Raw genomic sequence first — 11,708 nt, 5'->3', positions numbered from 1 at the left:
TGGATGTCGTACTCTGACAAAAGTATCTGCCGACGGGCAAGTCTTCCAGTCAAGGCAGGTTTCTCAAAGATATACTTTATTGGATCCATCTTCGAGATCAACAAAGTAGTATGGCAAATCATGTACTGCCTCAAACGACGAGCGGCCCATGCTAGCGCGCAACAAGTTTTCTCCAAAAGCGAATATCGACTTTCACAATCGGTAAACTTTTTACTCAGATAGTAAATAGCATGTTCTTTTCGACCAATTTCGTCATGTTGCCCCAACACACATCCCATTGACCCTTCAAGCATAGTCATATACATTATTAATGGCTTTCCTAGGACAGGTGGAATCAGAATAGGAGGCTCTTGCAAGTATTGACGAATCTTCTCAAAAGCACTTTGACAATCAGAATTCCATTTAACAGCTTGATTTTTTCGAAGCAATTTGAAGATAGGCTCACACGTGGCCGTCATGTGTGAGATAAACCTTGAGATGTAATTCAAACGTCCAAGGAAACCTCTGACTTCTCGCTCGGTGCGTGGAGCGGGCATTTCTTGTATAGCTCGGACCTTGTCAGGGTCTACCTCAATTCCTCGTTGACTAACAATGAAACCAAGCAACTTCCCTGAACGGACACCAAATGTGCATTTTGCAGGGTTTAATCGTACTCTAAACTTTCTGAGGCGTTCAAATAGCTTCTTCAGATGGTTCATATGATCTTCTTCATTATGAGATTTAGCGATCATGTCGTCAACATAGACCTCTATCTCCTTGTGCATCATATCATGGAATAGAGTGACCATAGCTCTTTGGTAAGTTGCCCCGACATTTTTGAGACCGAAAGGCATTACCTTGTAGCAAAAAGTCTCCCAAGGGGTGATAAAAGTGGTCTTCTCCATGTCATCTGGAGCCATCTTGATTTGATTGTATCCCGAAAAACCGTCCATAAAGGAGAAGACAGCAAATCTTGCAGTGTTATCTACCAGAGTATCAATGTGTGGTAGAGGGAAATCGTCCTTTGGACTAGCTCTGTTCAGATCCCTATAGTCAACACACATCCTCACCTTGCCATCCTTTTTAGGCACAGGTACAATGTTAGCTACCCATTGTGGGTACTTCGCCACTGCGAGAAAACCAGCGTCAAATTGTCGTTTGACTTCTTCACGAATCTTCAGAGCCATATCTGGTCTTGTTCTTCGGAGTTTTTGTTTTACTGGCGGGCATTCTGGCTGAAGCGGCAGCTTGTGCTCAACGATGTCGGTGTCTAGACCCGGCATATCCTGGTATGACCATGCAAATACATCCACATATTCTTGTAGCAGCTTAACCAATCTCTCTTTGACGCTTGCTTCAAGTGTGGAGCCGATTTTGACTTCTTTCTTCTCTTCCTCTGTGCCAAGGTTGATTGTTTCCACCGGTTCTTCATGTGGCTGAAGGGCTTTGGACTCGTGCTCGAGCAGCCTTGCCAGTTCGTCGGGGATGTAACAATCTTCTTCACCCTCTTCTTCCGCATGGTAGATAGGGGAGTCAAAGTTATGAGAGGTAGTAAAGTCATTGGATTCAACGGGGTTATCGTTTATTCTGCATGTTTGAATGATTGATTTCTTTTAGACAAAGTAAAAATAAAAGATGCATAAATGAAAAGTTTTTTTTTGATTTTTGAAAAGATTGTCATTTTCTTATGAGAAAGCCAAGTAAATGAATAAAAAGAATTTAACAAAATGCCTTTCATTCATTGATAATGATTATTTGAAAATGAAAAGGGGCCCTACAACATGATCCATTAGCCTTGGGCAGAGCTAAGGATTTGAAAGGAAAAAGACAACAATTATTACTTTGACAAAAGAAAAATTTCGGGGATCTCAACCGCCTTCTAGTTGTTCAAAGTTGTCTCACACCGGTAAACCAAACATGGCTCATCTTCATTGGCGGTGCTATCTTCAATTGCATTGACTTGATATCCATGGATGAATCCTGTGCTAAGGAACACTTCCTGGATGCTTCGGGTGTTATCCTTTGCAGGGACTCGGGCTCCTTTCACAGCGGAAGGCACATATCCCAGACCAATGCGATCATGCTTCTCACGAATATCAATAAGTTGACCCCAACCTTCAGGGTTTCCTCCCTCGATTCTAGACTTTGCGCTTTTCAGAGAAGCGAAAGATGAACAAGCTTTCCCAACAGGGCCCTTCATTTCCACAAAAGTGGCATTGGCTATTTCAAGAGCTTGGAAAGAAGTTTCCAAAGCGTCCTCATCAGCCTCGATATATCTGAAGGATGAAAGGTGACTGACCACAAAGTCTTCTTCTCCAGAAATGATGATCAGTTGATTGTCCACCACAAACTTCATCTTTTGGTGTAAGATGGAGGTAACTGCCCCTGCAGCATGAATCCAGGGACGCCCCAATAAGCAGCTATATGCTGGATTAATATCCATGACTTGGAAATTAATTGGGAATACATGAGGGCCAATCAATATGGGCAATTCAACCTCTCCAATCACTGTTCTCCTGGAACCATCAAAAGCTTTCACTACCAAGGCACTAGGCTTCATAGCTGGTCCTTGATAAGATAATTTGGCGAGTGTTCTCTTTGGCATAACATTCAGCGAAGATCCAGTATCAACCAACACTCTCGCCAAAGCATCATCTTTGCATTTCACCGAGATATGGAGAGCACAGTTATGATTTTGTCCATCCTCAAGTAATTCTTCTCCACTGAAGCTCAAAGTATTGCAGGCTGTGATATTTGCAACTACTCCATCAAATTGGTCTACTGTTATGCTTTGTGTTACATGAGCTTGAGCAAGCACCTTCAACAAAGCTTCCCTATGGGCTTGGGAGTTCAATAGAAGAGACAGAATAGAGATCTTAGATGGTGTTTGATGCAACTGGTCCACAACCTTGTAGTCACTTTTCTTGATCAACTTCAAGAATTCAACAGCATCTTCGGATTGGACCACTTCGGGTTCTTTAGTGGGAGCTGCAACCGTTGATTCCATATTTGGCCCTTGAGGAGTCACATTGAATTCAGGCGTATAGATTCGACCACTACGGGTCATTCTGCTCATTCCTGCAATATTTGTGACGTCTTCACTTACAGCTTCTGTCACCTCAGCGTCTGAACTTCCTTCAACAACCTTATCCACAGCAGTAATCTCATATTTCCAAGGCACAGCCTTGGTGCTCTCGTAGGGAAAAGGCGTGGGCATACATATCTCGACAGGCGATGGCTTACTGTTCACCGGGACCACTCCACCACTATAATATGGGATTTCGACTGGTTCAGGTAAATTGAAACAAGGTTCAATCACCAACACATCTTCGTTCTTCACAGCACTGGATATTTGAAGCATTCCTTCATCCATCAAGCCTTGAATATTGTCTCGCACCATCTGACACCCTTTTGGATGTGTGGCACACTCTTCACAATTTTCATGATTTACATTAATCAGGCCAGCTTCCACCAATCGGGCATGGAATTCCACCAAAGGAGCCTTCACATCATCCACCTTATCAACCGTAACACCAGCAGAGGCATCTTCAATGGCATTTACCGCGGGATCTCCATGGGGAGGAAGAGGATTATTCTTCACATTCGGCCCCATGTCCTTAAAAGACAAGATCTTGCTCTCAATCAATTCCCGAACCCTATGCTTTAGAGCGTAGCAACCCTCTAGGTCATGCCCGGGGGCACCTTCATGAAAAGGACAGTGTGCATTAGGGTTGTACCATGGAGGCAGACGAGTAGGGGGAGGTCCCATAGGCCTGGGAACCACCAACCCCTTTTGCAACAAGGAGGGATAAAACTCAGTGTAGGACATTGGGATTGGATTGAAGGTCGCCCTATCCCCTTGTCTCCTATTTTGGTTCTGAGCATTCTGCCTCGGCGCTTGAGCTCTCGGTTGTTGATAAACAGGAGTTGCTGGTGCTTGTTGATAATCTGGCGGAGCCGCAGCACGTTGTTGAACTGGAGCTGGTCGATAAGCTGGAGGCGCTTGATAAGCCTGAGCAGGCTGTTGATTGAATGCAGGCGTCACGGCAGCCACGTATAGTTGCGGAGCATACTAGACGGGATACATGGGTTGTTGATAGGGAATTGGTTGTTGAACATATTGCTGAGGTGGATATTGTTGTGGTCTCCTTCTTGGAGGAACTCTTCCTTGACCAGTAATCACAGCATTTGTTTCCCCTTCCTTCTTCCTAGGAAACCCTCCAGAGAACTTCTTCGGATTAGCACTTGAAGTTCCAGCTACAGCCGCTAGTTTGCCATTCCTTACACCATATTCCACGCGAGATCCTATAGTAACCAGCTCGGAGAATCCCAAAGAAGCACTTCCAACCATCTTCTCGTAGAATTGGGGTTGGACAGTGTCGATAAACAATTCAGCCAATTCTTTTTCAGCAAGAGGTGGTTCAACCTGGGAAGCCAGTTCCCTCCATCTCTGAGCGTACTCTTTGAAGGACTCCTTATCATGCTGAAACATGCTCTGTAACTGTCTTCTGTCAGGCGCCATGTCCATATTATACTTGTAATGTTTTATGAATGCGTCTGACAGGTCTTGGAAACACCTGATCCTGTTCTGATCCAGACTCAAATACCACTTGGAAGGGGCCCCACTCAAGCTATCCTGAAAGCAATGGATCATCAGCTTGTCATCCTCCACGTGTGTAGCCATTTTGCGGTAATACATGATGAGATGGCTTTTTGGACAAGTATGCCCCTTGTATTTGTCGAAGTCCGGAGTTTTGAATTTTGCTGGAATCACCAACCCGGATACAAGGCACATTTCTTTGGCAGCAGATCCAAAGACGTGGTCTCCTTCTAGATCTCGGAACTTTTTCTCTAGGAGCTGCATGTTCTCCTTTACCTCCCTGAAATCCTCGAATCTCACTTCGTCACCAGCAACAGTTGAGTCGACAGTCTGATATATGTGGTTTTGATCTTCATAATGAGGAACATGCCTAGCATAGGCGGCTGGTGGAACCACAATATGAATGACTGGACGTGCGTCGGTGTAAACTGGTAATGGCACAGCTTGTTGGACAGATTGCCCCATTTCGTGCACCACCTCCGCTCGGGGGACGAAGTCATAAGGTAGCCCATACGGAGGAAGGGTTGAGGGTAACTTCCTCTGAGGTGGGACTTCTACTGTTGGGCCCGTGATCTCTGAAATAACGGTCGCTTGTGGAACCTCAAACCTGAAGGTTAAAGCTTGCAGCATCTCTCGCATCTGGGACATGCCTCCTTTGATTTCGTCTAGCTCAGCTCTAACTCGGGCGCTCTCTTGTTCTTGTTCAGCCATTCTCTGTCTTGCTCTGGCGCGAGTATTATACTGGTGTTGAAAATTCAGCGTGAAACTGGAGGAAGAAAGGGCGGAGTGAGACTCTTTTTTTCGAAAATGTATGAATGCATGTATGGATGCATTTGTTTGCAAAACTCTTGGTTAGTTTCAATCATTCATTTCAGAAATACCACAATACTTGTTCGCAAATATTTAAAGTAATAAGGAAATGAAACACAATAAAAATGAATCTCAAAAGCGATTTTTCATTAATCTCATATCCAAGTTCAAATACAAACAACGTGCTCATGGCTTATGGGCTTTCCGAACCGTAGCAAGGTCGGTAGTCAGCCCTTCTAGCATTGCCTTACAAAACTTAATGAAGCTAAAGACTTGATGCGGGTGTTCTCTGGACACATGCACCAATCAGCTTCTTGCAGCTTCTCAGGTAGCTCTCGCATGATGGAACTCGCAAATCCGGACAGCTTCAGAAATTTGCCCTTCCACTCAGTGTAAAGCCCTTGGAGATCTTGGATAATGCGCACGTCTTCAGCCTTGGTCACCTCTATGTCCCTATAGAGGTTTCTCCAATATCTGCACTCACCTAGCAACACCATATAGGCAGCATCCTGATCCCCACCTTCAAGTGCTTGGATTCTAGCATCGGCTCGATCCAAATGATGTTTCAACCGTGTGCAAACTCTTTCTGACTCTTCAGTCTTCAGCTTCTCGCGTTCCAGAGTATCCTTGTATTTCTGAATGGTATTCTCCAGTTCACGAGTACGAATCTCAGAAATCAACCGTGCTTCTCTTTTCATCTCAAGGGTCAGTTCCAGAGTCTTGTTGAGTTTTTGAATCCGGAGTAAAGCTCTATCCAACTCCTCTTCCTTTGATTTGAACACCAATTTAGTGCTATAGAGCGCCTGTCCAAACTTCTCCCTCCTTGCTTCAGACTCTCTAGCTCTTTTGTTGGAGACTTCAAGCTCTTTGTCCTTCTTTTGTTGATCGTCTTTCAAGTTCCCATTCTCTATCGAGACTCGGCCAAGCTTGATTCTCAAATCAACATTTTCCAACTCCAACTCCTTGATACGGGCATTGAGCTTCTCTACATCTTCAGGTAATATGGGTTCTGGCTCCGGAACCAATGGATAGATAGAAGGATCAAATGGATAAGGGAGTTTAATCATCTGAACCCTCTCTCTAACCCAACAAGTGTAAGGCTCTTGGGCAACGACATTTCTCTTACCCAACTCCTTACCTTTCCTGATAACTGCTTGCCAAGACCTCTTGATCTTTTTCACCATGGGATGATCCGCTTCAACACCATGTAAGATGAAAGGCTCTAGAGCTTCAGCTTTTGGAGGGCCATTCATAGGGTACCCATGCTGCCTTAGAGATAACATGGGGTTATAGTTGATGCAACCCTTGGTTCCTATCAACGGCACATTGGGGAAGTCTCCAATGCTGACAATCACATTCTCGGTTTCCCAATCCCTGATATACCACTTAACATGACTGGAGGTGAGGGAAGCTAACTTCTGGAAGGGCTTGAGTTCCTTTGAGACAAAGGGACCTTCTTCAGGCATATGGGATCTAAACCAGGCATGCAACAACTGTGCACAACATAAGACGATTCCTCCCTTCTTCTCATGATGATCATGAAGAGAGTAGTAGAGATCTGCCAAGAGGAACGGTACATGGTTACCAGAGAGGAAAACTCTCACCGCCAGGTGGTCCACAAAATGGTCAATATTCGGGAAGAGAACTATCCCATATACCAACACGGCTAACACAACATAAAAGGCTTCCCAATTCCCTTCTTTTTCCATCTTCTTGGCCTGATCTTCCAAGAACTTCCTAGAAAAACCACTGAAAGGTCCTTTCACATCCCAATTGTCCACGACTTCAAAAACTTTTAGACCCAAAGCTGAAGCTATCCTCTTGGGAGGAATATCTTCATCGAGCTTAGGAAATGGATTATGATCCTTCAAATTCCGGCCTATGATCCTCTCAACCTCCTCCAAGGTAGGAGCCAACTGGAAGTCAGAAAACGTGAAACAACGTAGAGGTGGATCATAGAACTGAGCAATAGTCACTGCGGTCATCATGTCCATCTTCTCATTTAGGATGTCCAGAATTCTTCCATAGTTTTGTACAAAGCTGTTGAGTTTGAGGGGTGTTACTTTGGCACTCAACTTCTGTAGGCTGGTAAGGTCCACGTTCTTGTATTTGAACTGAAAAGTGCCTCTTCTCTCAGGATTCATCTTGCTAACAAGTCTCGGATTCCTGAAATAATGCGAAACAACTAAGAGTTTTGCTTTTTATGCATATGCAATGAATGGATGGATGCAAAGTTTTTTTGTTTTTTTCTTTGGATAGGTTCAAAGGTCGGAGGTATGGATAAATTTGATTGCTTTTCCAAAACGGGGTTCTCACCGGGTATGATCTAGGGCTTTGTTACAAAGGATCCCCAGAGTCATTGATTCACAGGAATGTTTGACGCTTATGGGAAATACTTTCCGGTCGTCAACTCCATCAAGGGAATCTATTCTGGGTGAGGTTCTCGTACCGACCCTTACGAAGTATTCACCTCGGGAGTCCGTACTACGCAACCATCGACTGGGTTCTAGACAGGGTACTCAGAGTCACGGATTCAAAAGACTGTTTGACGCTTACGGAAAATACTTTCCGGTCGTCAACTCCATCTAGAGAATCTATTCTGAGCGAGGTTCTCGTATCGATTCTTACGAAGTATCCACCTCGGGAATCCATACTACGCAACCATCATTCCTAGTTGGCCAAAGGTTCAATGTTCTAAAAGGTTCTTAGAGTCATGGACCCCTTTGAAACATCGAAGCTTACGAGGTATACACCTCGGGCGACAATATTTGTAAAAAGATCTACTCTAAGTGAGGTTCTCGTACCGACTCTTACGAAGTATACACCTCGGGAGTCTGTACTACTCAACCATCGTCCTATCTTATGTTTTTTCACTCTAAACTCGGGTGTAGAGTCTTTCCCACATGGTTTGCAATCAAATACCCAAATACCAACAATCACAATAGAACCAATATACAACAGATATATCAATATAATAATAAAGATAATAAAAAGCAATAAATAAGGAAAAGCCACACAATTAAACAAACAAAGGCACACAAATGTCCTAACTAGGCTTGACTCACTTAGGGATTGGGTATGATCCCCAGCAGAGTCGCCATCTGTCGCACCTCGAAAAAAATGGGGACACGACTTCAAAGCGAAGCGCGATCGCACGCTCGCAATGATGGACCGAACAGAGTCGCCATCGAACTTTATTTATTCCTAAAAAGGAAAGGGGAAATATCGATAAAACCCAAGACAAAAGAAAGGATAAGATATGGTCATCGCAACCAATATTAGGGTTCAGGAGTCGATTACGCAAGGGGAAGGTATTAGCACCCCTCACGTCTGTTGTACTCAACGGGAACCATTAGGTCAGTTGTGTGCGTTAATGTTAGTTTGAAATGTTAGGCTTTTCAGTTTATTAGGTGGGAAAGAAAGAAAGGATGAGAGGAGAATATTTTTGGATTTTTGACGAAGGACTAAACCTAAGTTTTTTTATTAGTGGGCCTGACAAGATTTATAAATCCTGCTCCTACGTATCTCAAAAGAGAAATCAAGGCTTACGTACTTCTGGGTAGAAAAATGTTTGTTTGTTGGTCGATTTTAGCGAAAGCTATATTGTATTAATCGACGAAAACATTGTTTTACCCAAAACAGATGAGGAGTGGACGCGTACCACACATCGAACGGATTTATAAATCTACATTTGGAAAAGCGTCATTTATCTCTACTCAACAATCGTGGCCGAAACATTGTTTTGTATCACTTAAGACAATATATCTTTCATTTATGAAAAAGATTTTTGATTAATCGCACGGCGGCGAGAAAAGAGTTTGATCGGTTGGATGTATTTTGAGTGATGGCGAGGACTTGGATGAGCGAGATATACATCTCGAATCCTAGCCTCAGGAGTGCACGGTATACACCATGTTCCATTTCCATCTTTATTGGCAAAAGTGTTTGATAAAAATTAAGTGTTTTGAGGTTTGATTGAGAAAGGGTTTGAAGATACCGCATTGACAGTTTTAGACGATGGCGAGAGTTAAGATTGGCGAGACATACGTCTCGAATCTTAACCTCAGGAGTGCATGGTATACACCATGTTCCATTTCCACCTTTATTGAAAAAGTGTTAAATAAGATTTAGGTATCTTAGATTTGATTGAGAAAGGGTTTGACGAAACCACATTGACAATTTTAGACGATGGCGAGAGTTAAGATTGGCGAGGCATACGTCTCGAATCTTAACCTCAGGAGTGCATGGTATACACCATGTTCCATTTCCACCTTTATTGGAAAAGTGTTAAGTAAGAATTAGGTATTTTGGTTTTTGTTGTGAAAATGACTTGACCCTATATCAAGTGTTGATGGACGTTTAAGAGAAATTTGAATGAGTGTTTGAGAGAGCAAAGTGGATATGTTTGGATGATGGCGAGAACTAGGATTGGCGAGATATACATCTCGAATCCTAGTCTCAGGAGTGCGCGGTATACACCACGTTCCAGTTCCATCTTATTGAAAAAGTCTTAACTATAAATTAATATTTTTTGAGTTTTTTTTTATTAGAAAAAATGGCTTGACATTAAATCAAGCGTTTGATGAAAGTTTGAAAAATAAGTGGAATAGAATGGGAGGGAGAAATGGATTGGTTTGTTTATTGAGAAAATACTCGACGTTGGATCGAGTCATATTTTTGTATTTTTCGGAAATGGTTGATTTTATTCTTGTGTTAGTATCTAACTAAATAGTCAAACAAATAAAGAAATGAAATAGTACAAGATTATTACACATCGGGGGAGTGGGGTACATTTTGTCAAATGGGGATTCAAGATCATGAAATAATTAAATCAGGCTCAAACAACAAATGATGCGAAATATGAGTGTAAGTGCAAGAGAACCGACTCATTGTAAGAAAGCCCAAGAGTAAGCTATGTGAGGTTGATGGCGATGCTCAAAAGCAATCGACTTACAAGGGTGTGAAAAGGGGCTCGACATTGAATCGAGAAAAATATGATTTTAATAGTTTTAAAAATGGTTTTGAATGAATGATGAAATTAAAAGAAAATCAAAAACATAAACATAAAAAATGTTAAAAGAAATAAAATGCTACACATGGGTATCGAACCCACTCCACTCAGGACCTAGAAACTACCCTCTCTCCACTAGACCATTTATCATTAGTTATTGTTTACACAATCACTTGGGTATATAAACCAGAAAAAAAAGGAATAAAAGTTTTTTATTAAAAAAAGAAAATAGAAACTAAAAGGAAGTAGTCTGTTGGATTACCAAATGGGAGAAAACAAAGAAAGATACCCTAGCCGCCTGGCTGTTGGGTTTTTCAAAGAGAATATGAATTGAAAAGGAGGAAATATTTATTAACTAAACTTAGGAAGTTTAAACAAAATTTTTAATGGTTTCAAAAAACTTATTCTGTTTAAAATAAATTAAAGAAAAAAAATGGGAATAGTAACAGATGCCTTTCTCCTCGTTCTCTCCCAATCTCACAAATTCGCTCTCTCAATCTCACGAATCTCTCTTTCTCAACTTAACCTTACGTTTCTCTCTCAAACGCATTCCCAACTCTCAAACGCCCTCAACGAAACCTCCTCTTCTAGCTTCGTCCTCAATCTCTCTCTCAACTCACAATCTCACTCAATCGCTCAACCTCGCTCATCAACGCTCAACCTCGCTCACTTCTCTCACAATCTCACTCAATCGCTCAACCTCGCTCATCAACGCTCAACCTCGCTCACTTCTCTCACAATCTCACTCAATCGTGTCACTCTCACGCTGCGTCTCTCTCTGCTCTCGCGTCCCCAACCTTCCTCAAACCTCACTCTCCATGCAAACAGAGGCAAAGGCTGTTAAAAGGGCTCACCTTCGACGGTGACGGCGAGCTCAGGTAATGCTTGAATCTTCCCTTCACTTCTTCAAATGCTGGTTTTCTTTTATCTTAGGATTAGGTTTTTGATTTGCTTTCAAGTTTTCAATTCCGCCTCCTAAATTTCGTGTTCTCACTCACTATTTATCCCTCACGAATTAGGGTTTTCAGGTTTGGTCTGGTGGAGTTCAAAAGGGGAAAATTCCAGAAGCGCTTTTCGTGCTCAGAATCAAGCTTGTCCTATTTGATGCTAGATTTGGAACAGGTAATCTGAGCTCAACCTTTCTTCTTCATTTTTGTCTTAATTCCAATTTGGGGATTTTCTGGATTTTTAACAGCCTGGAATAAACGTACATTTTTTTTACTGCAGTGAAACCTGGGACATTCACTCCAAACGACTTGTTTCACGAAGAAGCAGCCTAATGCCTCAGAAAAGAAATCCAAACCCAAT

General features: G+C 42.5%; 1 protein-coding gene across 1 annotated transcript; it reads right to left on the bottom strand.

Moving 5' to 3' along the window:
• Window positions 1-1,858: 1,858 nt before the first annotated feature.
• LOC127122941 (uncharacterized) lies at window positions 1,859-5,290 on the bottom strand. Its single transcript, XM_051053214.1, has 3 exons — window positions 4,142-5,290; window positions 2,503-4,051; window positions 1,859-2,364 (listed from the first exon to the last, which is right to left on the bottom strand). Exons 1-3 carry the CDS (start codon window positions 5,288-5,290, stop codon window positions 1,859-1,861), a joined length of 3,204 nt encoding a protein of 1,067 aa, XP_050909171.1.
• Window positions 5,291-11,708: the final 6,418 nt, after the last annotated feature.

This window comes from Lathyrus oleraceus, chromosome 2 (genome assembly GCF_024323335.1).
Source record: "Lathyrus oleraceus cultivar Zhongwan6 chromosome 2, CAAS_Psat_ZW6_1.0, whole genome shotgun sequence".
Taxonomy (NCBI): domain Eukaryota; kingdom Viridiplantae; phylum Streptophyta; class Magnoliopsida; order Fabales; family Fabaceae; genus Lathyrus; species Lathyrus oleraceus.
This window is presented reverse-complemented; position numbering and strand designations above follow the sequence as displayed.